This window comes from Nerophis lumbriciformis, linkage group LG05, assembly GCF_033978685.3.
Source record: "Nerophis lumbriciformis linkage group LG05, RoL_Nlum_v2.1, whole genome shotgun sequence".
NCBI classification, from domain to species: Eukaryota; Metazoa; Chordata; class Actinopteri; order Syngnathiformes; family Syngnathidae; genus Nerophis; species Nerophis lumbriciformis.
Genome location: NC_084552.2, coordinates 50,435,333 through 50,462,019, shown reverse-complemented (window position 1 = coordinate 50,462,019; position 26,687 = coordinate 50,435,333). Strand labels below are relative to the sequence as shown.

The 26,687-nt window shown below is 39.7% G+C and overlaps 1 protein-coding gene across 7 annotated transcripts in view; it reads left to right on the top strand.

Moving 5' to 3' along the window:
* Nucleotides 1-26,687, top strand: part of LOC133606016 (inosine-5'-monophosphate dehydrogenase 1b) — a 36,030-nt gene that overhangs the window by 4,729 nt on the left and 4,614 nt on the right. Inside the window, exons 1-12 of one of the 7 annotated variants that reach the window (XM_061959513.2) lie at nt 7,105-7,295; nt 12,651-12,749; nt 12,872-12,952; nt 20,593-20,641; nt 21,728-21,829; nt 21,909-21,983; nt 22,072-22,278; nt 22,563-22,650; nt 22,707-22,906; nt 26,146-26,236; nt 26,302-26,397; nt 26,669-26,687. The exon at nt 26,669-26,687 is cut by the window's right edge and continues 125 nt beyond it. In XM_061959513.2, coding sequence (XP_061815497.1) covers nt 7,108-7,295; nt 12,651-12,749; nt 12,872-12,952; nt 20,593-20,641; nt 21,728-21,829; nt 21,909-21,983; nt 22,072-22,278; nt 22,563-22,650; nt 22,707-22,906; nt 26,146-26,236; nt 26,302-26,397; nt 26,669-26,687 — 1,295 coding nt within the window. In that variant the 5' untranslated portion in view covers nt 7,105-7,107. Of the gene's footprint in view, nt 1-7,104; nt 7,296-8,239; nt 8,440-12,650; nt 12,750-12,868; nt 12,953-20,592; nt 20,642-21,727; nt 21,830-21,908; nt 21,984-22,071; nt 22,279-22,562; nt 22,651-22,706; nt 22,907-26,145; nt 26,237-26,301; nt 26,398-26,668 lie in introns of those variants that run through there. The other 6 variants (XM_061959512.2, XM_061959517.2, XM_061959516.2 and 3 more) reach the window with 6 other exon arrangements.

The following is a 26,687-nucleotide window of genomic DNA, read 5'->3' as shown; positions in this document are numbered from 1 at the left end:
AGTCAGGAAAGTCACTTGGAGCCATTTCAAAGAGCTTAAGGTCCCAAGAGCAACTGTGCATACAATTGTTCTTAAGTATAAAGTGCATGGCACAGTTTTGTCACTGCCACGATCAGGAAGAAAACGCAAGCTATCACCTGCTGCTGAGAGAAAATTGGTCAGGATGATCAAGAGTCAACCGAGAACCACCAAAAAGCAGGTCTGCAATGAGTTGGAAGCTGCTGGAACACAGGTGTCAGTGTCCACAGTCAAGCGTGTTTTGCATCGCCATGGACTGAGAGGCTACCATGCAAGAAGGAAGCCCTTGCTCCAGAAACGACACCTTAAGGCTCGTCTAAAGTTTGCTGCTGATCACATGGACAAAAATAAGACCTTCTGGAGGAAAGTTCTGTGGTCAGATGAAACAAAAATTTAGCTGTTTGTCCACAATACCCAGCAATATGTTTGGAGGAGAAAAGGTGAGGCCTTTAATCCCAGGAACACCATGCCTACCATCAAGCATGGTGGTGGTAGTATTATGCTCTGGGCCTGTTTTGCTGCCAATGAAACTGGTGCTTTACAGAGAGTAAATGGGACAATGAAAAATGAGGATTACCTCCAAATTCTTCAGGACAACCTAAAATCATCAGCCCAGAGGTTGGGTCTTGGGCGCAGTTGGGTGTTCCAATAGGACAATGACCCCAAACACACGTCAAAAGTGGTAGACGAATAGCTAAATCAGGCTAGAATTAAGGTTTTAGAATGGCCTTCCCAAAGTCCTGACTTAAACGTGTTGACAATGCTGAAGAAACAAGTCCATGTCAGAAAACCAACCAATTTAGCTGAACCGCACCAATTTTGTCAAGAGGAGTGGTCAAAAATTCAACCAGAAGCTTGTGGATGGCTACCAAAAGCGCCTTATTGCAGTGAAACTTGCCAAGGGACATGTAACCAAATATTAACATTGCTGTATGTATACTTTTAAATCTGGCCCTAAGTGTACTTTGGTAGGCACACGATTCTTGTGCGCAGACAAATAACGTGTTTGAGTAAGAGATGTCTCTTACCTACTGACAGTTTTGGTCAGGGGCGCCGAAAAGGGGGGGTAAAGGAGACGGATTCTAGGGGCCCATGATGGAGGGGGGCCCAGATGATGAAATTATAATACAGAAAAAATAATGACACTGTGTTGGGGGCCCTGTAAAGATTCTTTTCATGGGGCCCAAAATCCCTAGCGGCACCCCTGGTTTCGGTTGACACTTCAGCCTTCGTCAGAGCTGATTTTTAGACACGACAGTTCTGACGAAACTGTCAGACATCTCTTCTTCAAATACTTATTTTGTCTGCACACGAGAATCTTCTACCTATTTATTAAGAAGACATGATGAACACAGTTGATGTATTAAATTATAGCCAGATTCCTTTTTGTGCCAAAGTTAAATGGTAAATGGGTTTTACTTGTATAGCGCTTTTCTACCTTCAAGGTACTCAAAGCGCTTTGACACTATTTCCACATTCACCCATTCACACACACATTCACACACTGATGGCGGGAGCTGCCATGCAAGGCGCTAACCACGAACCATCAGGAGCAAGGGTGAAGTGTCTTGCTTAAGAACACAACGGACGTGACGAGGTCGGTAGAAGGTGGGGAGTGAACCAGGAACCCTCAGGTTGCTGGCACGGCCACTCTCCCAACTGCGCCACGCTGTTTCCTGTTCAATGGTTATCATCGCACTTTTTGTCTTGCTGGTGAACAAAACATAGTTTATCACCGTGTCGCCTGCTTGCCACAACAACAACACAAATCCTGAGTGCAGCTTTCCATCTTAAAAATAGGACTCTTCTGGTGGCCATCACCACGGGGCTATCCCGAGCAGCTGAGAGCGCGGACACAGCTGGGAATAGCGTCGGCACAAAAGGGAACCACTGACCCATATGGCCAGTGACCCATATCGAGTGAGTGCCGCCACTTTATGAGATTACAAGGCAACTTTTTCCACATGCTACATTTAAGACACACTTTACACAGGATCTCACCTGAACACACATCAATCCTCACACTGCTTTGGGCAGCTGCAGTGCGACGCCCTCCATTAATGTCATACTTTCACCATATGAGCGCAAATAAATTGAGGACTTTTTACCATGTTTGAAATGTCATCTACAAGTCAAATGTGTTTTTTTTTTGTTTTTTGTTTTTTTAATTAATCAATACAACAAAATAATACACAATAGTACCATAATAATACAATTCCAATTGCATAACCAAACCCGGCCTAGCAACATTCAGAATGGCAATCAACAGAGCAATTGAGAGGACACACAAACATGACACAAAACAATCCAAAAGTAGTCAAACCAAAATGAATAATATCAACAACAGTATCAATATTAATATTAATTCCAACATAGCAGTGATTAGGAATCCGTCATTGACATTATCATCACAGCCATTTATTAAAAAATAATGTGTTTTTGAAGTGCCCTTTTCTAGTAAGTACTCCAAACACAAAAAGTGCAGTAGTTCCACTTTTGCAACAATTTCCCCTGTAAACGTTTTGTTATATAGTAGCCCCTTTTATCGTGGTTTACCTGACACATGAAACGTGACGAATTGGGGGGTTGCACTATTCACTTTAGCTGCCAGATGGCAGTAGAGTGTTGAGTATATTAAAATGTTTTTTGTGGAAACTCCAACTTTGACCACAGCGTCAGTTGCTATGCAGCGTGGCGCTTTCCAATATTTTTATTAGTCTGCTTTGCAAAATGATGAACCGCCCCGCCCCCCCTCTTCCTCTCACTGGAAAATCTACCCAGGGGTGGGGCCGTAAGAATCCCTTCCCGACTAAAAGGTAATAGGCTGCTCAAATCAGGCAGCATGCAAAAAGTATTCCCTTTTTAAATTATCGAAGCCAGTGATTGTCAAACTTAGGCACGCAGGCTCTATCTAGAAGTACGCCAAAGAATCACTTGATTAAATCAGTGTTGTATTTTCCTATATTCAAATACAGTGTTACTGTTCAAACTGTGTGTAATGTTACACTGAAAACACAACAAAAATATAAAATATACTTGTTAAATAAAATCTCTGTCATGTTTTTAATGAATACTTAGGCCTACTACGCTACTGTATATTAATGTTGGTCATTATGGTGGTACTTGGAGAGCCAAGTGTTTTCTGAGGTGATACTTGATGTAAAAAGTTTGAGAACCACTGATCTAAGTTTTATGTGTGTGTGTGTGTAATAAAACTAAAATAAGGTAGGAATGCCCTTTGAAGACAGCCATACTGTCACCTAATGGCGTGTTATAGATACTGCTGTAATTGTGCCGTGTTTATCAGCTCTATTTATTTACGTTATAGTAACGACTTTATGAGCAGCCAGGCGTCGCCTATGCCGCAGTCTATGGTTATCACACTTTTTTGCATAGTGGTAACAACACAAAATACACCATGGAAGCCAAACAAAAAACAAAGCACACCTGCGGAGTGACGAGCAGGGAAACCTGCGAAACAGGCTTGTAGGGATGAAATACCTATAGTGGCCCCACTATGGACTGAACTCTCACTATTATCTTAGATCCACTATGGACTGGACTTTTACAATTATATGCTAGACCCACTCGACGTCCATTGCATCCGGTCTCCCCTAGGGATTTGGGGGGGGGAGACCGGTTTCTCATAGTCATTCACATTGACATCCCACTGGGTTGTGAGTTTTTCCTTGCCCTTATGTGGGCTCTGAACCGAGGATGTCGTTGTGGCTTGTGCAGTCCTTTGAGACACTTGTGATTTAGGGCTATATAAATAAACATTGATTGATTGATTGATTGAAACAGCCTCTGTTTTTTCCTGACCAAACGTATATTCCGCTCTACCCCGGTATTGAGCACTGTATAACGGATATACCACAGAAAAGCCAAGCAACTGCCTCTTCTCACTGCTGCAGTCAGGCAAGCGCTACCGGAGTCTCATGGCCAACACAGAGAGACTCAGGAGGAGCTTATATCCCCAAGCCATCAGACTGCTCAACTGCACCGCTGATTAACACTTATCACAATTGCACAAAACCGCACACACGAGAATCACTTTACTCACCACTGTACTCTTCATTCAATGACTGTAAATAATGTAAAAACAAGAGTATAAAGAAGTCATACTGTTCCATTGCCTTTGTTCATACTACTGTCACTACTCAACTGCCAAAAGAACTGTAGACACCTTAATATGTATTACTTCCTATGCTGTGTATATACTGTATATACTGTTATACTATTTGACATTGCACTGGTACTGTATGTGACTACTGTACTTTTACTTGCACTGATACTTCTACCATAACTACTGGGACTTATTGTGCAACTTATTGTCTTGTTTAGATCATATCTCTCCGACCGCACTCAGTTTGTTCAACTCCGTTCATTTAAATCCCCTCCGTCTCCCGTTTCCTCTGGTGTCCCCCAGGGCTCTGTTCTCGGTCCCCTGCTTTTTATCATTTACATTATTCCCCTTGGCAATATTTTCCATCAATTTAAAATACATTTTGACTGTTATGCGGATGACACCCAGCTCTACATCTCCAACAAACCAACTGCCTCTCTTCCTCCTTCCTCCCTTACAGACTGCCTCAGTGAACTCAAGCAGTGGTTCTCATCCAATTTCCTTCAACTTAATAGTAATAAAACCGAAATCCTACTTGTCGGTACAAAAACCATTCTCGCCAAAACCAACAGCTTGTCCATTACTCTCTGCAATTCCTCTGTCTCCCCCTCCTCCCAAGTCAAGAGTCTGGGTGTCATCCTCGACAGCACACTTTCCTTTCAAGCCCACATAAACAGCATTACCCGGTCTGCTTACTTTCATCTACGGAACATTAATCGTCTTCGCCCATCCCTTACCCCACATACTGCTGCCATACTAGTCCATAGCCTGGTTACCTCTCACCTGGACTACTGCAACTCTCTCCTGTTTGGTCTCTCTCACAAGTCACTTCACAAACTTCAGCTTCTCCAGAACTCTGCAGCCCGGATAATCACCAGAACCCCTTCAATCCAGCACATCACCCCTGTTCTGCAGCAACTCCACTGGCTACCCATCAAACATCGTATCCACTTTAAAATAATTCTCCTCACTTTCAAAGCCATCCATGACCTCTCTCCATCTTATCTCTCTGACCTGATCCATGTCGCCACACCCTCACGTTCCCTAAGATCCTCTTCATCCATCCATCTCACTGTCCCTTTATTTAAACTGTCCACTATGAGTGCCCCAGCTTTCAGCCGCTCTGCCCCACATCTTTGGAACTCTTTGCCACCAGACCTTCGTAACTTAGACTCAATATCCCTCTTCAAATCAAGACTCAAAACACACCTATTCCTGACTGCTTATTCATTGTAATCATCTTTTCTTCTCTATCTTTGTTGTTGTTATTATTATTGTTTTTATCCAATTTGATTTTATTGTTTTGATTTTGTACGGTGTCCTTGAGTGCCCAGAAAGGCGCCTTATAAATAAAATGTATTATTATTATCATTGTGCAACTTATTGTCTTGTAATTAATGTACATCAGAGCTATTATTATTTTTAAATTATTTTTTGTATATAGTGTATTAAAGTTAAAGTGCCAATGATTGTCACACACACACTAGGTGTGGTGAAATTCGTCCTCTGCATTTGACCCATCCCCTTGTTCACCCCCTGGGAGGTGAGGGGAGCACCGGGAATCATTTTTGGTGATTTAACCCCCAATTCCAACCCTTGATGCTGAGTGCCAAGCAGGAAGGTAATGGGTCCCATTGTTATACTCTTTGGTATGACTCGGCCGGGGTTTGAACTCACAACCTACCGATCTCAGGGCGGACACTCTAACCACTAAGCCACTGAGTAGGTTTGAGTAGGTATTAGATTCAGCAACTAGTGTTTGGACTGTACGCAATATCTGAAGAGCATGGAAAAAATTAGAGATGTCCGAAAATATCGGCCTGCCGATATTAACGACCGATAAATGCTTTAAAATTTAATATCGGAAAATATCGGTATCGTTTTTTTTATTATCGGTATCGTTTTTTTGTTTTGTTTTTTTTTATTAAATCAACATAAAAACACACAAAACACAAGATACACTTACACCAACCCAAAAAAAACTCCCTCCCCTATTTACACTCATTCACACTCATTCACACAAAAGGGTTGTTTCTTTCTGTTATTAATATTCTGGTTCCTTCATTATATATCAATATATATCAATACAGTCTGCAAGGGATACAGTCCGTAAGCACACATGATTGTGCGTGCTGCTGGTCCACTAATAGTACTAACCTTTAACAGTTAATTTTACTCATTTTCATTAATTGCTACTTTCTATGTAACTGTTTTTATATTGTTGTACTTTCTTTTTTATTCAAGAAAATGTTTTTAATTCATTTATCTTATTTTATTTTATTAATTTAAATAAATAATAAATGATAAATGGGTTGTACTTGTATAGCGCTTTTCTACCTTCAAGGTACTCAAAGCGCTTTGACACTACTTCCACATTTACCCATTCACACACACATTCACACACTGATGGAGGGAGCTGCCATGCAAGGCGCTAACCAGCACCCATCAGGAGCAAGGGTGAAGTGTCTTGCTCAGGACACAACGGACATGACGAGGTTGGTACTAGGTGGGGATTGAACCAGGGACCCTCGGGTCGCGCACGGCCACTCTCCCACTGCCTTAAAAACAAGGATCCTATCTACAACATACCTAGTTGTCCAAATTAGGCATAATAATGTGTTAATTCCACGACTGTATATATCGGTATCGGTTGATATCGGTATCGGTAATTAAATAATTGGACAATATCGGAATATCAGCAAAAAGCCATTATCGGACATCTCTAGAAAAAAATAATTTCACTGTGGTGTACTCTGCATGTGACGAATAAAACCTTGAACCTTGAAACCTCGACTATATTTTTTCATGTATATATTCAAATGAAAAAATAGCTTTATAGGGTCGATGCAATGACATACATTATATTCTGACTGAGAGGCTCCTAATGTCACGTGACCAAGCAGCCTGTCCACATAGCAACAGTGTAAAAAAAACCCAACTAATCCTGTCTGCGCATGTCTTGTATGACGTCAGGGTGGCAACAGAGTCGGAAGGATGCTAGCTCGGCTGAACACGCCTCCCCACAGAAAGGGGATGTTACGCCGTGGAGGTGCTACATAACACCAACACGCACCGTGGCAGACGCACTACACTTTTTTTTTTTTTTAATTCACGTTGGAGCCACTGGCGGCTTGTCGGGTCTTGTTTCCAGGTAAAGGCAACTCTTGCCGATATTAGCTTTAGCATCCTCACTACACCTCCAAGTCGCCGCCTTTCGGTCCATAAGCGAGAGCTTGCTCTTGCCTCTTTTGGGTCAACTCTACACGCCGTTACGGAAAATAATATTTATTCGTATTATTTTGTCAATTGCATTAAACCAACACACGCGAGGAAAAGCGCGCGTCTCTTCATGTCAGTGTGGCAGGATGCTAATGCTAACAGCTAGCTGAGACTCCACATGTGACGAAAAGAACTTGAATGCTAGAGCTTTAATGGCCAACAACTGGTTTTTTTTTTTTTTACAATTGCAGAGTGGAAAATGGTTGGAGTTTCGTAAACGTTGCAATTTAGGCTAAACGCTGTCAATAATTAGCCCAAAGTTTGTCCAGTCGTTCTTGCCTCACTGCTCCATGCGGCATGAAGGTTTTGTGACAGTCACATTTACTACATTAGAAATCCTAAATCTGTTGACACTTCAAAAGTCTTAACTCCTCGTTGACTTTTTTGATTGACATGATATAAGCACCTTTCCATGCATGTATTTTTGATGCTGCCGTCGAAACTCCGTTGGGAAGTATGCCAACATAGCGTCGCTTGTCGCCCACGTTAAGAGATCGAGCCGCACTTCCACCTCAGCGCCATATATCCATCAACGCGATCTTACCTGGCAATCGGCGTTTATTTACTCTTACATTTGTCTCGCTGATGTTGGTCATCCGGCTGGTCAATAAAAGTGCCGCACTTAATGGTCGTCGCATGATTTAACACGTCTTATACACCAGGAGCATTGTCGTGTTGGCTGTGATGTTTTTGACACTCCCGTTTTGATTGGTTGGAAATTTCCCTCTTTGATCCTCTGATAAACGTTTTTTTTATTTTCTTTAAACGTATGATGTCTTCTAGAGGCTTCTGAGGGCGCCACTTATTTTTGCTGTTAGCAAATTGTTCATGCGGCTTCCTAAAGAAGTCCTAAAGGGGTACCGTGGTGTTGATGTTGCTTGTGTTAACATTTGACGAGAGAAGAACCGTCTTGTTGCATCTTGACACCTGATTGGCTGGTCCATGTTGCTATGGTCACCATCCTTTGAGAACATGGCTAGACATCTGCTTGTAAATGAGATGGGAGAAGGGCAAAGGTATTTGACATGTTTTTTAACTTCCTGAGCCTAAATGAAGATAAAACAGAAGTTATGTTGTTCGGTCCAAGTCGCTCTCCCTCCCCCAACGTTGACCTCGGCACTCTGACCCCGTATCTCAGCGACCGTGTCACAAACCTGGGGGTAAAGTTTGACTCAGATTTTAAATTCGAAAAACAAATCAGCAGCGTCGTTCAAAAAAGCTTTTATCAATTACGCCAAATAGCGAAAGTGAAACCGCTTCTATCAAGACATGATCTTGAGAAATTAATCCACGCTTTTATCTCGACTCGTCTTGACTACTGCAATGCCTTGTATGTTGGCATTAGCCAGGCCTCCCTCGCCCGCCTGCAGCTCGTGCAGAACTCTGCTGCTCGTCTGCTAACACAGACCCGCAGACGTGAGCACATCACCCCTATTTTAGCGTCCCTTCACTGGCTCCCTGTGCGTTACCGAATACATTTTAAACTCCTTTTATTTGTTTTTAAATGTCTAAACAACCTCGCGCCAACCTATCTCTCCGACCTCCTTCAGCCTTACTGCCCCACCCGATCCTTAAGATCAGCCGTTCAGCTGCTGTTGACGGTCCCTGACACAAGGCTGAAGCTTAGAGGTGACAGAGCTTTCGCCGTTGCTGCTCCCAAGCTCTGGAACGACCTACCCCTGAGTGTTAGACAAGCCTCCTCTCTTCCTGTTTTTAAATCTCTCTTAAAAACATACTTTTATTCCATGGCTTTTAACACTGAGTGATATCCATCCTGCAATGGCGCCCCATAATACACCTGCTGTGATCCTGTTTTTATGTTTTTATGTTTTTATTAATTCTATTTTAATTATATATTTTTTTTATCGTGTTCTGTTTGTGTTGTGTTGTGTTTGCTCGGTACTCGTTTGATCTTTTAACCTGTTCATTGTACAGCACTTTGGCTACCCCTGTGGTAAATTTTAAATGTGCTCTATAAATAAAGTTGATTTGATTTGATTTTAACCAATCAGAAGCTTGAAGAAAGTAGTTCGGGAATATATAGGCTGGTATTCTGGAAAGTTTAAATATGCTTTTAGTAAATGTGAACGCGTCGATCTGTGTGTTTGTAGCTTTAATGCTAATGACCTGTTTGACTTTAAGAAGCTCTATTCCGAACTTTATACATGTTTTGGTTTTGTTTAGATCAGGGGTGTCAAACTGGTTTTCATTGAGGGCCACGTTGCAGTTTTGGCTGCCCTCAGAGGGCCGGCCGCTTGTAATAATAATAATAAAAGAAACATACATGTACAGTGTCCGCCCTGAGATCGGTAGGTCGTGAGTTTAGACCCCGGCCGAGTCATACCAAAGACTATAAAAATGGGACCCATTACCTCCCTGCTTGGCACTCAGCATCAAGGGTTGGAATTGGGGGTTAAATCACCAAAATGATTCCCGAGCGCAACCACCGCTGCTGCCCACTGCTCCCCTCACCTCCCGGGGGGTGATCAAGGGTGATGGGTCAAATGCAGAGAATAATTTCGCCACACCTAGTGTGTGTGTGACAATCATTGGTACTTTAACTTTAACTTTTAATATTGTCACACCATTACCTATGCATTTGATTAGTAAATGTATGTTTGACTTACAAAAAAAACAAACATACTTTTACCATGAAATTTACAGTATAATGGTCACACTCTGTTATTGTCAAATTCTAGTGATTAAGCTGCTAGTTTTGTGTTAGTTTTTTTTTTTTTTGCATAGAAAATATGGTTGTTGTTTTCACAGTGTATTACTGTAAATGTAAAAATGATTCCACAGTTTTTTTCTTACGGTAGGATTCTCAAGACAAACTGTTTAAAAAATAAATAAATACATTGTCATGTTTACAGTGTACAGTTTGATTGATAACTTGCTTTTGAAATCATAGATATTTACGTATGTTTTTAGCCCAAAAATATTTCGAATGTATGATAATATAATATCTGTTGCATTATTAGATGGGTCAAGTTTAAAAGACTGCGATGAGGTGGCGACTTGTCCAGGGTGTACCCCGCCTTCCGCCCGATTGTAGCTGAGATAGGCTCCAGCGCCCCCCGCGACCCCAAAGGGAATAAGCGGTAGAAAATGGATGGATGGAAGTTTAAAAGATATATAATTGCATGTAGTACATGTCTTTTTTTTCCTGTCAAAATAAAAAAAGAAAGATAAACTACTTTATTGATGCATATTATTTTCAGGCCATTTAAAATTATGTGGCGGACCAGATCTGGCCCCTGGGCCTTGAGTTTGACATCTGTGGTTTGTAATAGATGACATTATATGCAGCATATGACGTAGTAATATGAAGTGTTACTTGAGGATACAAACATTTGCAATGCTAGCATAGCAAAGTGAGCTTAAGCCTGTGCCGTTAACACATTTTGCTGGATGATGGAGGATATTATTGTCAACATTATTTTGAGACCAAATTAACCACTGATGATTTGAGAATGCATACGGTAATAATAATCTTGTATCTCTTGTAAATTTTAACATTTTAAATGAAATGTGAACTTTTAAATATCCAAGTTAAATAAAACAAACAAATAATAAAAATAGGATATACTCCGTATGTCACAGTTATCATTACTACAGAGGTATTGTTAAATTTGCTCAAAATGTACTTATACACAGTGAGACACTAAAATATTTTAACCAATTTGTTTTTTTCTTTAAATAACTAAAATAAATAACCACACAATTTACTTTCTTGGCAGAGGAAACTTTTCCTCAAATATTGTCTTCATAAGGCCCATATAATTTTTATTTGTGTGTTTAAATATGTTCATCTTTTTCCATTATAATTTGTAAATATTTTTGAATGTTTTTTATTAAATGCAAATAAGTTGATCACCTTTTTTCACTTCGATTTATGTGACGTCATGTGAGTTCTCGTCCTGTTGAAGACAGTCTATTTCAACTCGACATTGTCGAGTATAGTTTGATCACTTTGTGTAAAGACAGCACAGCTTTTATGTTTAATGTGAATATTGCATGTTAGTAGTTTAGACAGTATTGTAAACTGTTTATACAAGTTTACATTGGGGAATGATGTTTCTTAATGGGGAAAGATGTTTATGTCTCTCGTTTTCATGTTAGCATCTGAGCTAGCTAGCAAGTTAACGCTAGTCGGTCCATAGTTTTATTCATGTCTAGTTATCAAATCATGGTCTTTCGATCATTTTAATATAATATGGTAATCCTAACAATTGGGAATTTTACGGCGGTTATCATTATTACCTTGTGCTTGTAGTACAAACGCCCGCCCACAACCATAACAATTAATAAAATAGCTAAATAAAGTATTGACAAACAAAGTTGTATTTCAATATTGAACATTTAGGCAGAGGTACAGTTGTACATTACTTAACTGACAATCAAGTTAGGACCTTTTTAAACAAAAGTGCAAAGTAACAATATAAACAGTACAGTATAAGCAGATGTATTAACAGGCCATATGCAAAACAAAATTAAGTTTGGCAGATTCCGTGTAAGGAAAACTGACACGACATGATAGCACCTTTAAAAAATGCTAGTTTTATAACATTATTAAATTACATTTGGTTCTTTTTGTCCATGTGAGCTGCTACATGCTAACTGGTTGCACTGTGTGATGCTAGCAGGCCAGGGGCCCCGCGTCGCTGTACAAAGCGTCGAAAACATGAGAACAACATAATTCACCCTCTTCTTTTCATTCTTCTATGGTACAAACGCGCATAGCCGCTAAAAGCGTAAATGCTTTTGAAGCATGCACATGTCGATTTATCGACGCTGGAAAACGTACTGACCTTCATTTTAATTTATTGTCGGTTAATTGACTAATCCAATATCGGCCCAGGCCTAACTTATCGAATGTCGGCCCAGGTCTACATGAGCTACAGTGATATGACACATTTTTAACAGCGGCATCATGATAGGTTAGCATATTTGTGAAGAAAAATAATAGCTCTGTCTGTAGTTGGCAGACCTCTAAATTTTAAGATGTGTAGCTCGTTTTTTTTGTTTTTTTATAAAGCAGATTTACTGTTAGAATGTCAAGATTAGTGAACTGTGTTTAGTGTTAATTCTGTGTTTTAATATAACAAAATCAACCAAAAATGTTGCTGTAGCAGTGTAGTTTGTATATCATTTACATACTCAAAGCCCAATTGTGTTGGACTGAACGTATGTTAATGAACAATCCTCTTCTATTGTTTTGTCCCAGCATGGCGGATTACTTAATCAGCGGCGGCACAGGATACGTCCCCGAAGATGGACTCTCGGCACAGCAGCTCTTCTCCATCGGCGACGGCCTGACATACAAGTAAGACATCCTCCTGCACGCTTTTTTGGGAGCCACCAAGCGCTTCCGAAGGCGGCTCCTACTGAGGTGGCATTAGGTGTAAAGTAGTGCTTTGTAATAGCCAACACGTTCTGAACCAGCAGATGTGACCAACAACAGTGCGTTGTCTCCGACGGTCAAACGGCTGAAGAGCTTTGCTCTAAAGGAGATGGGTTGACGTGCAAGTGAGTAGAACAAGTCATCTTTGAGATAACTGTGATGATTGTCCTCGCAAAGGTTACCTGTGGTCAATCAAAGCGTGACGAATCAATGAGGGTACACCTTTCAAACGAGCCTGACCCCTGTCAAGAGATGAACATTAGTACTTTATTAACTCTCACTGATTGTTAAAGTGCATGTGCATGGCCTGCTTCGCATCCTGGTGTCCAATGAGGAATGCATGACTAATTTATCATTTAACCAGGAAGATAATTCTACAATCACACTTAGATATTTTCTCATTCGAATCTTTATTCCTAATTAGTTCTTAGTAACGCGCATCACGCTTTCCTTAAAGGTGCCTCACATGACCGCCCCAAAGATCATGTGACGAGCATTAGGAAGAAGGCCTCCAAAAAAGCTGCAGCGCTCACACATAGCGACTGGGTGTCACAATCGCACTATTTGAGTCTATATTTTAGTGGAAAGAAATAAGAAAGTAGTTGTTGTGTTGTCATCTTTAAGGAGCATACATCCTGTGGCCATGATAAAATCCGGCTCTACGACTAAAAAACATGTAATACATTTTGAGTATTAGTTACTGGGTTACCTCATTTACAGCACATTGCGTTCTTTGACTTTTAATGGCTGAGCGCTTGTTTGTTCACTGTGGAAAGACAAACAGTCAGATTAAGACTTGAATTCCTAAATCACAACCATTAGAGCAGGAAGCAAATTCGAGAACCGTAAACATGCATTAGTCTACGTTTAAAGGTCTCGCATTATAGAGTCTTTCGCCAAGGTAGTGTTAAAATCCAACCTTGATGATGAAATTTGCTGACAGTTTGTTTACTACATGATCAGGACTGGAAGACAAGATTGGTCGCAATTCCATCCATCCATTCCTTTTTCTACCGCTTATCCCTCTCGGAGTTACGGGGGGTGCTCATTATTTATTTTTATTTCAATAACTAAACATTACATACTAAAACAGTTATATGTCAAGGATACAGTCTCCTACTAGTAGAGGTGAGAATCTTTGAACGACTCACGATACGATTACGATTCAGGAACTATGATTCGATTATTGATGCATCAATAATTTATGTATATTAATGCAGTTTTACAATTTTTTTCCGTTTCACTAAATAAGCGTTTATCACTTGCAACATTTAAAAACAGTGCATTTGTAATAAGAAACAGTTACATTAAATCCCATCACATAAAACTGGAACATAAGTGCCCTTAAATAAAGGAGCTGTTCAGATCTCTGACCGTGGCAAGAAAATGAACGCTTCCTCAATGAACTGCAAAGTCCTCACTCGCTAGCGGCTAATGTCCCTCTACAGTGTTTTAGCTACTTCCAAATCACTAATCCTCACCTCCATGGTGACAAATAAACATTGTTTTTTTTACAAGTATCATCCCTGCAGGATGAGGAATAGCTGAACAGGTTTCACTGCACACCCTTGGAGCATACAATAGCTAACCGCTTACAGCAAGCTCTTCCCTCCTGAATGTAAACAAAAGAGTGGATCTATACAAATATTGACTGTAACGATACCAAGTACAAGAGCCATATATAGTTGATAGTACAATGATTACATCGATATTTTTTTACCTTAATAAAATCGAAGTCTTTTTTTATTGTTTATAAAGTCTGGAAATATGTCCCTGGACACAGGATGACTTTAAATATGACCCATGTAAGATCCTGTAACTACTTGGTATTGGATCAATACCCAAATTTGTAGTGTAATTCTAAACCTATGTAAAGCATTCAAACAACAACATGACATGTGATTATTACATAAGTGTAGATAAAACATGTTAAAACAGGAAGTAATCACATATTAACAGTAAATGAACAAGTAGATTAATAAGCCATCCATCAATTTTTTATCGCTCATAAAACCCTACATGTAAATGATCGTGGTGCACAAACACCTGACATCACATGGACAAAGATAAGACCTCTGGAGGAAACTTTTGTAGTCAGATGAAACAAAAATGTAGCTTTTTGGCCACAAAAGCCAGCAATATGTATGGAGGAGAAAAGGTGAAGCCTTTAATCCCAGGAACACCATTCCTACCATCAAGCATGGTGGTGGTAGTATTATGCTCTGGGCCTGTTTTTCTGCCAATGGAACTGGTGCTTTAAATGGGACAATGAAAAAGGAGGATTACCTCCAAATTCTTCAGGACAACCTAAAATCATCAGCCCGGAGGCTGGGTCTTGGGCGCTTTTGGGTGTTCCAACAGAACAATGACCCCAAACACACGTCAAAAGTGGTAAAGGAATGGCTAAATCAGGCTAGAATTAAGGTTTTAGAATGGCCTTCCCAAAGTCCTGACTTAAACGTGTGGACAATACTGAAGAAACAAGTCCATGTCAGAAAACCAACAAATTTAGCTGAACTGCACCAATTTTATCAAGAGGAGTGGTGAAAAATTCAACCATACGCTTGCCAGAAGCTTGTGGATGGCGACCAAAAGCGCCTTATTGCAGTGAAACTTGCCAAGGGACATGTAACCAAATATTAACATTGCTGTATGTATACTTTTGACCCAGCAGATTTGGTCACATTTTCAGTAGACCCATAATAAATTCATAAAACAACCAAACTTCATGAATGTTTTTTTGTGGCCAACAAGTATGTGCTCCAATCACTGTATCACAAAAAAAATAAGACTTGTAGAAATTATTGGAAACTCAAGACAGCCATGACATTATGTTCTTTACATGTGTATGTAAACTTTTAATCGTTACTGTATATGTATTTATATATACATACATATAAGCATACGCATACATATAGGGCAATGCAGAACTCGAATGCAGCGAACTTATCCAGAAGATGGCGCCATAGAACAAACAATAACACGCCTATTCAGTGTGTTTGCTTGTTTTTGTTTTTTATTTAACTATTTACTTTATAACTTACAAAAAATCTATAAATTAGCCGCACCGTTTTATAAGCCGCATTTTTCGAAGCTTAGGAAAAAAGTAGCGGCTTATAGTTCAGAATTTACAGTACTTGGTTAATATTCAAGTCACAAAATATAAATGGAGTATTGTTGGCGCTTCTTGGATGGGTTTTAACGTATTTATGGGCGGAATAGAGGACCTTCCATTAACTCTGTTATAAGTAGACTTTTATTTGTTTATTTACCGTATTTTTTTGACTATAAGTCGCAGTTTTTTTCATAGTTTGGCCGTGGGTGCGACGTATACTTCTGAGCGACTTATGTGTGAAATTATTAACACATTACCGTAAAATATCAAATAATATTATTTATCTCATTCGCGTAAGAGACAAAGAAAATGTCCGCAATCGTCACACACACGTCAGCAATTGTCACTCACACGCCAACCAATAAGAATTCGGCGGGGGAGGGTCATGGCAGAAGTGCATTGTGGGTCATGGTATGCTAACTGCTATGTGCTACATGCTACTGCCAGAGCTATTAAAATGGATCACATCAACATTGGCGGTAACTTATAAAAACTGAGAAGGGGTGAACTAAAATGGCACCGAAAAGGAAATCATATACTGCAGATTACAAGCTAAACGTAGTGAAACATGCAGCAGAGAATGGCAATCGAGCAGCAGAAAGAAAGGACATACCAGAGGCGACACCGGGGAGGAAGATTTCATCGGATTTAGCGATCAGGAGTGACAGATTGTTTGGTAATGGTATAGCATGTTCTATATGTTATAGTTATTTGAATGACTCTTGCCATAATATGTTACGTTAACATGCCAGGCACGTTCTCAGTTGGTTATTTATGCGTCATATAACGTACACTTATTCAGCCTGTTGTTCACTATTCTTTATTTATTTTAAATTGCCTTTCAAATTCTTGGTGTTGGATTTTATCAAATAAATTTCCCCCAAAAATGCGACTTATACTCCAGTGCGACATATATGTGTTTTTTTCCTTCTTTATTGTGCATTTTCGGCCGGTGCGACGTATACTCCGGAGCGACTTATAGTCTGAAAAATACGGTAGTTAGAATGCATTTAAAAAAATACATCTGTCGTCTTGTCCCTCATAATGTTTGTAAACGATAGGCAAAATTCTCCAAAAAGTGCAGTTACTTTTTCATTTTTCTTTTTTACAAAGCAAAACTTGAAAAAGTAATGTTTGAGTCGCCCTCCTTTCTAAAATAGAGCAAACAAGTGAGGAAGGTGATGGAGTTTTCTTACATTTGGTAAAAATATTACTGCAGTGTATTTGTGGCTGGCTGGAATAGATGATGTCGCTGTCTAATTGTCTTCTGTCCCATTATAATGTGCTTATCAGTGGCCTAATGGTTAGAGTGTCTGCCCTGAGATCGGTAGGTTGTGAGTTCAAACCCCGGCCGAGTCATACCAAAGACTATACAAATGGGACCCATTACCTCCCTGCTTGACACTCAGCATCAAGAGTTGGAATTGGGGGTTAAATTACCAAAAATGACTCCCGGGCACGGCCACCGATGCTGCCCACTGCTCCTCTCACCTCCCAGGAGGTGAGCAAGGGTGATGGGACATATGCAGAAAATAATTTCGCCACATCTAGTGTGTGTGTGTGTGTGACAAATCATTGGTACTTTATAAGTGTGGGTGAACACTTATAAATATATATATATGGAAAAAGCTGTACTGTTTGCACATCATCAAAAAGTCACTAATTGCGGTAATAGGAGATCTTTTAAAGGAAGTGCACTGCTTTTGTCAGCGAGAAAGCTACTTCCTAATTTCTCTTGTCATTTTTTCTCGACTACTAAAATGTATCCCTCGACACAACTACTGATCAGATGTTCAAATTCCCACCCCACCCTGTTGCCGTTGCCTCATCGCCACGGCAACTATGTGTCACCCTCAGGGTCACACGGTGCAGAAAAAAATCAGTACTTGAGGGCAAATTCCTTGAAGTGCATGTTAGGCGTCAGAGCGAAAGTTGCCACCTCCTTCACAAACGCTGCTGTTGTTTTTGCGGCGGCGGCTAAACACTAGCAGATGTTTTAGCTGGAATTCCTCTCCATGGATGCTTGTGGGTGTTTGAAAGCAGACAGAACTTCTTTCGTGGTGCATGGTGTCCAATTTAGGCGTAGAGTTGGCGGGTTGGTCAGACAGTTTGGGCTAAAAAAAAATTACCGGCGGTCCGAAAGCCGACTGCATGTAAATATATACACACATACTGTATGTATCTATATGTATAGTCTATATATACAGTTTGTGTACATATACCGGTATATACATATATTGTATATATATGTATGTATCTATCTATCTATATATATATATATATATATATATATATATATATGTTAGTGTCTGTATGTATGTATACATGTATGTGTGTGTATATATATGTATTAGTATTTCTGTGTATGTATGTATTGTATTTTTTATTTTTTGTCTTAAATATAAATATTTCCTGCTTAACTTAACAGAATAAAAAAAACATATTTGTTTAACAGGAGTTTGTCCATTCAGGGTGCATCTTTATAATAGAGCAGGTCTCCAACTTTCATTACTATGAAAACTACGGTGACAAAAAGAGGGGTGAGATATTTGTTTCACTAATATGACTGGCAACATTCAAATTGTGCTTTATTTATGAATAAGATTCCTCATTTAGATTATTGTCTTTATGCTATTTTGTGTAATTTATCATTAGATAAAAGCATCACACACACACACACTCATAGGACATTATTATGGAATAGGGAGCAGTGTTCTCCACAGTGAACATTTTTATATCAGTCTAGAAAATGCTATTTCACAGAAAAGTTAACTAACAAATTAACGTTTAATAATGTAGATACCTCACAAACTGATGTTTGACTTTGCTGGCTTCAAATATATTTTCTGGATGATAGTTTACGAGTGGGCAACTTGTCCAAGAAGTACGCTGCCTTTCGCCTGATTGCTTCTTGAAAGGCTCCAGTTCCCCCGCTTGAGAGAAACAAACGGTAGAAAAATAAACAGATGAATTGAGGATTTATCAAGTATATTTTCACTTTCCTCATATTTCCTGTGTGTGTGTGTGTGTGTGTGTGTGTGTGTGTGTGTGTGTGTGTGTGTGTGTGTGTGTGTGTGTGTGTGTGTGTGTGTGTGTGTGTGTGTGTGTGTGTGTGTGCGCACAGTTCTGAAGTTGGTGTTCTTATATAGATATTAAGTATATTTGTAATGTAATTGAATAAGCATCTAAATAAATTTGATATCAAAATTACTACATTAACTTCTTAGTTTTTTTAAATTATTTGTTACAACTATGTGTGCTGTCTCAGTGTGAGCTGTGGTCACGTCTACACTGCTGTTTTTACACTTAATCTCCGATCGCGATGTTTTAAGTCTGTATATTAATTTCATACTAAATTGAAGAGGAAAGTTTGCTAAACATGTAAGAATACGGTACAACCTGCGGTAAAGCCATATATTTGAGGGTAATTGCCAATACGCTGGTGTATGGATGCTTGTGTGCGTGCGCGCACACACACACACACCCATAGACACGCATACAAATGATCGTGATGTAACAACTATAATTTTTACAAAATCAACACTTCAGTTTGCATTGATTAAACAAGCTGTAACAGACTGAACAACAACACATAACTTCAACTGCTTCAACAACCCCACCCCCACACATCCGATTGTGATGACAATGCAACATGAAGTTTAAACGATAAAAACATGAAATATTAAAAGTTTACTAGTTTACTTCCCCAGATAACCTTCCTAAGGTTTTGTAATCAATCAGAAATATCAAGTCGCTAAAATGCACCAAACATGGAGAAGTCTGGAGAGTGTTTTTCATGTGGTAAATGGGTTATACTTGTATATCGCTTTTCTACCTTCAAGGTACCGGTACTCAAAGCGCTTTGACACTATTTCCACATTGACCCATTCACACACTGATGGCGGGAGCTGCCATGCAAGGCCCTAACCACGACCCATCAGGAGCAAGGGTGAAGTGTCTTGCTCAAGGACACAACAGACGTGACGAGGTTGGTAGTAGGTGGGGATCGAACCAGGAACCCTCAGGTTGCTGGCACGGCCACTCTCCCAACCTCGCCACGCCGTCCCCATATTACCCATCATGCACTTCAGTAAATGTATATATGTCTAGTTTTAAATTACATAATAGTGCTTGAATGTGTTTTATAATGTCCACGAAGATGAATGAGCGGAAGGTGTGCTATGTGTGACCATGTGTTGACTTTATTTGTTCGTTATAGTTAGTATATACCACGAATGGGGGGGCGCCTTGTGTGGATTTATTTGGTCATATGAATTGATGCTGTGCTCACGCTTCTTCCCAATGAAACTCATGGTCATTGACCATCAATTCTATCTTTGCCACAAGAGGTAGGCAGGATCAATTTGATTAAAATCACAATGGACTAAATTAGAGAGAGAACACACCACGGGCCAATTTTTATGTGAAACGTGTGGTCTCGCGGGCCGCACTTGGCCCGTGGGCTGTAGTTGGACACCCCTGGTCCATGCCACAAAATAAAAAGTTATAGTAAAATATATATATATATATATATATATATATATATATATATATATTTTTTTTTTTTTATATTAAGGTTTTGTTTATCCGTGTTTGTTTTATTCATTTTCACATCTTGTCTTTAACTTTTATTCTTCTTGTGTCTTTCAGTGACTTCCTGATCTTACCTGGCTTCATTGACTTCACCTCAGACGAAGTGGTGAGTCTTACATTGTCCTTTGGGGAGCATTTCCACGGCAAACCTCAGAGATGGTTGCACAACAAAAATAGTCTGAGCTATTTCTGCTGCTCACTCACGCTGGTGTTTACGGCTGCCAGCTGGTTGATGGTGGAGGAGATAATCCCATAGAGCAAATCCCTTGCCCCTTTCTACTTTATTCATCTTGTCCACAGGCTGATAGTTATGGAGAGCCATTTTACCACCTCTCATACTTAAGAAAAATAGTCTTGAAACATTACACGGTTTGTAAACTTTATATTACAGTAAAGTACAAAAGGTGCCACAACAAGGCACCTGAAGAGTGGCAGGTTGCTGACCCCTGATCTTGTTAATTGGCATTTAAAATCTCGTTCCTTTAGCCCTTCACAGTTGAAATAGTTTCAATTGTTATAAGTTGTAAAGCGTATATACTGTACATAGTAGATGGATCTTTTATTGTCATTGCACAAGTATGCCACTGTGAAGGGCGGAGCTAGACACAGTCCTGGTCTGACTGCATAAGTTGTCCAGTCAAGTATCGGGACTAAAAACAATTCCACATTTGGCGTTCAGTGGATGACTTTATGGTCCTGCTGGTGTGAGCCTGAGGTTAGGTGTTACTGAGTGTGTGCGTGCGTCACACATTCCCACCCTGTGGCTGGCATCTCACAGCTCATTTCAGTCTGAATCGACTTTGTCAGTTGATTTATTTCCTTTTTCCCCCCCACACCTGAGCTGCTGTGAGAAAACTGGCGAGTTACGTCTGTCTCTGATAACGGTTCAAAAGCAAATAATTAATTGGCCCCTTTTCTCACATGCTTTTTTTTTTGCATGGGACACGTCGCTGTTGGGAAGCGTGACGATCCTTATATCACCTCCAGACGTTTAGTTATCTGGTATAAAATGTATGATTTAAGTCACAAAACGTTGTTTTTCTTCTCATTCATGTTGTGACTTTAAATTTTAAGAAGTAAGGCTGCCCCCTGGTGACTGCCATGCATAACATGTAAACATTGAAACAAGTATTTTTTTCTATTTTGAGAGCAGCTGGGATGGTAACTATTTGTGTTTTTTTGTTTCTGTCAGGACCTAACATCTGCACTGACCAGGAAGATCACGTTGAAGACTCCCCTCATCTCCTCGCCAATGGACACCGTCACAGAGTCTGCAATGGCCATAGCAATGGCGGTAGGGCACTAAATAGTGATTAATAATAATATTGACATACTATTTTTAGAGCATCCTTTTGAGAAAACATTTTTTTTAGCTAATGGGAGGCATTGGCTTCATCCACCACAACTGCACGCCTGAATTCCAAGCCGATGAGGTCCGCAAGGTCAAGGTAAGTCGCCATCGTCAACTCTGTATTTTCTTTTTTAAATTGTTATGATTAAATAGCTCACTATTTAGGTCAACTGTCAAACATTTAGAGGTTCGAGCAAGGTTTCATCACAGACCCGGTGGTGATGAGCCCACGCCAAACAGTGGGCGATGTGCTCGAGGCCAAAGTGCGACATGGCTTCTCGGGCATCCCGGTCACCGAGACAGGCAAGATGGGCGGCAAGCTCGTGGGCATTGTCACCTCCAGGGACATAGACTTCCTGTCTGAAAAGGACCACAGCAAACCGCTAGCGGAGGTGCGTGTTCGTTTTTTACTGGCTTTCTGCATATTCTAAAAATAGAATGAATTTGAAGGAATTCATTAATAATGAGACATATAAGTAAATGTGACACTAAATAGTGTTGTTCCCTTTAACATAAAGCTACGATGTTTTGTTCAAATTCTGAATTGCTTTTAGCATCTTTAATGTACCGGTATAAAATGTTTTAAAGTGCCCCCTTTTCCTTCTATTTTTATGACACCCATGTATTACAGCCTTGGAGGAGTTTATGATGTGATGTTCAGATTGTGGTCTTTCAGGCAATGACAAAGAGAGAAGAGCTGGTCGTCGCTCGAGCTGGCGTCACCCTGAAAGAAGCTAATGACATTCTGCAACGCAGCAAAAAAGGTAAAATAAGGAAATATATCTTGGTTTTCACAACCTGACGTTCTCCTTAAATTCAGGCAAGCTTCCCATCGTGAACGACGACGACGAGCTGGTGGCCATCATTGCAAGGACGGACCTGAAGAAAAACAGGGACTACCCGCTGGCCTCCAAAGACTCCCGCAAACAGCTGCTGTGCGGCGCCGCCATCGGCACCCGGGACGACGACAAGTATAGGCTGGACCTCCTGGTGCAGGCGGGTGTGGATGTGGTGGTCTTGGTAAGTGCTGACAACACTTTGTAAGTCAAGGCCGGCATGCAAGATCAATTCAAAACCTGGGAGTGACTAAAGATGTCTAAAAATAACAGTGTATTCTTGTCATTTATACTGAGGATCTTTGACTAGCTTCTTAACAGTCGGTCCTTAAAAACATCAGAGCAGTGCCTTGTTAAACTTTTTTGAAGTATTGCGCACACACAATTTGCAATGGCACACGACCCAACGAAAATGTTGTAAACTGACTAGCGGTGTACCCTATCTGATATTGATATCGCTTCGATATCCGCATAAATTGGATTATATTGGTTTGCATAAAAGCCAGCCCTACAGCACGTTTACTTGAGCAAAGCTGGTCAGCTAGTTATAGTGATGTAACGATAAACGGTGAAAATGAAAACTACGGTAAAACTCCCGACGGTTAGTGTTACCGTAATAAATTAAAATGATCGAAAAAACGATATTGACAACTGTACTTTGATAAACTCACAGACTGACCGGCGCCAACTCACTAGCTTAAATGCTAACATGAAAACAGGAGACATTAACATATTTCCCCATTAAGAAACAACATACCCCAATCCAAACTTATATAAACACAATGATGTCTGAGCAACATTGAACACACAAGCTCTGTTCTCTCTTAGTGTCTCTCAGAGTGATTGTTCTACAAAACCCAAAACCAGTGAAGTTGGCACGTTGTGTAAATCGTAAATAAAAACAAAATACAATGATTTGCAAACTATTTTCAACTTATATTCAATTGAATACACTGCAAAGACAAGATATTTAACGTTGGAACTGGTAAACTTTGTTAATTTTTGCAAATATTAGCTCATTTGGTATTTGATGCCTGCAACAGTTTAAAAAAAGCTGGCACAAGTGGCAAAAAAGACTGAGAAAGTTGAGGAGTGCTCATCAAACACTTATTTTGAACATCCCACAGGGGAACAGGCTAGTTGGGAACAGGTGGGTGCCATGGTTGGGTATAAAAGCAGCTTCCATGAAATGCTCAGTCATTCACAAACAAGGATGGGGCGATGGTCACCACTTTGTGAACAAATGCAGGAGACAATTGTTGAACAGTTTAAGAACAACAGTTGTCAACGAGCTATTGCAAGGAATTTAGGGATTTCACTATCTACGGTCCGTAATATTGACTGTTGAACAACTTAAGCTGTATATCAAGCAAGAATGGGAAATAATTCCACCTGAAAAGCTTCAAAAATTGGTTTCCTCAGTTCCCAAATGTTTACTTAGTGTTGTTAAAAGGAAAGGCTATGTAACACCGTGGTAAAATTGCCTCTGCGCCAACTTGTTTGCAATGTGTTGCTGCCATTAAATTCTAAGTTAATGATTATTTACAAAAAAAAAAATAAGTTTCTCAGATTGAACATTAAATATCTTGTCTTTGCAGTCTATTCAATTGAATATAAGTTGACATTTGCAAATCATTGTATTCTGTTTTTATTTAGGATTTACACAACGTGCCACCTTCACTGGTTTTGGGTTTTCTATACTCAGAGAAAAAAGGACAGCTGTTTTTACGGTGCATTCAAGGACCGCTAAACAAAGTAGCACACAACGCTTGCCAGAAATAATAGATAATAATAATATATTTGATTTGTTACGCATTTTTCATTAAGATAAATCCTAAAGTGCTACAGTACAAACCGATATTTAAAACAACAAAAGCCAAATCATTTAAACAGATAAAATACCAACACTAAAACTCTTACCAGTGAAGCATAAGAAACACAAAATTTGCAAAATATTGGCTTTTTTTTTTACAGTGTGTCTATTTCTTTTACTTATTTAAAAAATACTTGGTAAAAAGATTTCAGTGCAAGTATCAGTAGTACTTTTTGAGCACATTCAACACTATCACAATAATAATGATACCCACGATAATTTTGGTCACGATAACCGTGATATGAAACTTTCATATCGTTGCATCCTTCGCTAGTTAACATCTGTATTTCATCGAGTAAGCACCAATGTTGGTCTTTTCTTGTATTTTTCTCAACCATTTACATAAAGTAAACATGGTAGTATACAGGCTACTAGGAACTAGCTGCTACACAGCAGGTCAGCACACAATAGCACATAAGCTAGACATACGTAATGACTGTCCTTTAATTGAAAAATGTTGCAGTCTCAAAGACGACATTTGTCTAGTCTCAAATAATTATAGGTGCATGTTACTTACATTTTGTGTTTTAGAAAGTATCCAGTAACAAACGTGTCCGCATCATTCAACTTACTGTGTCATGAGCTTTACTTAAGCAATTATTGTGGCCAGTAGGTATCCAAAAAAACGATTACCACTCCTCTTCAACTTAAAGACAGCATAAGTCCATTCCAGATGGTTAATAATAAGTAAGTTAGTGGTTTTCATACCTGCCATTATTCCCTGTTTGACTAATTCCAGACTACATGATAATACAAGTATGTATTATTCCTGCTGATATCGTATCATATCAATATTGGTATCGGCCAATACTCAATTCCCCAATATGTTTGGTTGTTGCACACCCTAAAAATAACACACTGAGGCTTCTAAGAGTTTATGTGATTACACATTTCTCTCAATGTATTAATATTTTCTCAGTGTGAAACTTTAAACAGTTTTGCTGAACACATTTCAGGTCTTTTATTCAGAAGCCATTACTTTGCCACACGATAACCAGCGGACCTCTGTATGGAGCAAGAAGATTTTATGATCTGCTCCCATTTACTCACTTGGATATGTAGATAACTTTTAGGCAGACTCGGTTTTTATTTGTCTTTTTCAGATATCTTTCTTTGTCACATGTGCTAATTGCATTGTGTGAATAATAATTGCTGCCATCTAGTGGAAGAGTATTTAGTTGCTCCGCCTGTCACACCATTGCAGCCACAAGCACTCAACAGAGATCTGTTATTTGCAGTAACTCAGGGAATTTTTTACCAATCAGACAAAATGAGCAAATTGCAAAAAAAGGCTTATCTGATCTTTGACAAAACGTATTGCTTGTGTTTTCATCTATGACTTTATAACTATATGAGATAACAGTGTGGTAAAAATGTGAAAGTATGTCAGAGCATTGCTTTGATATTATAAACAAATTTAGAATGTACTTTTTCTTTTTGAAAATATGGCCCCCCTGAACTATTTAGTTGAATATGCCTTCTTCAAGTCTATAACTGTCATTAACTCTCATGTGTTTTTTAACACGTAGACTTTTTCCCCCCTCACCCAGGACTCTTCACAAGGCAACTCCGTGTTTCAAATCAACATGATCAATTACATCAAGCAGAAACATCCTGAATTGCAGGTGGTAGGAGGAAATGGTAAAAATACAACTCTAGCAGATGAAGTACTGAGTCTACGAGCGTCTAACAGTTTTTGTTTGCAGTGGTGACGGCGGCTCAAGCTAAGAATTTGATTGATGCCGGTGTAGATGCTCTGCGGGTCGGCATGGGCTGCGGCTCCATCTGCATCACGCAGGAAGGTAGGTACTCAACAGCTTTGCCGCGATAGCACGTAGCCATGGCAACACCAAGAATGGCCACTAAAGCTGACAAACATAGAAAAGGCCTGATTGTGAACGTACTTGATCTTTATTACACTGATGGTTGCTAATAATAACTGATCCCTCCTGGTTGCCATGGTGATCCTACACGGCCTCCTCGTGTTCTGGGTTACCATGGAGACTTGAATCAAGAATTGAACTGATCTTGTAATGATCTCGGTGAACCGTTTGACGTTCTGGACATTTGCAGTCATGGCGTGCGGGAGGCC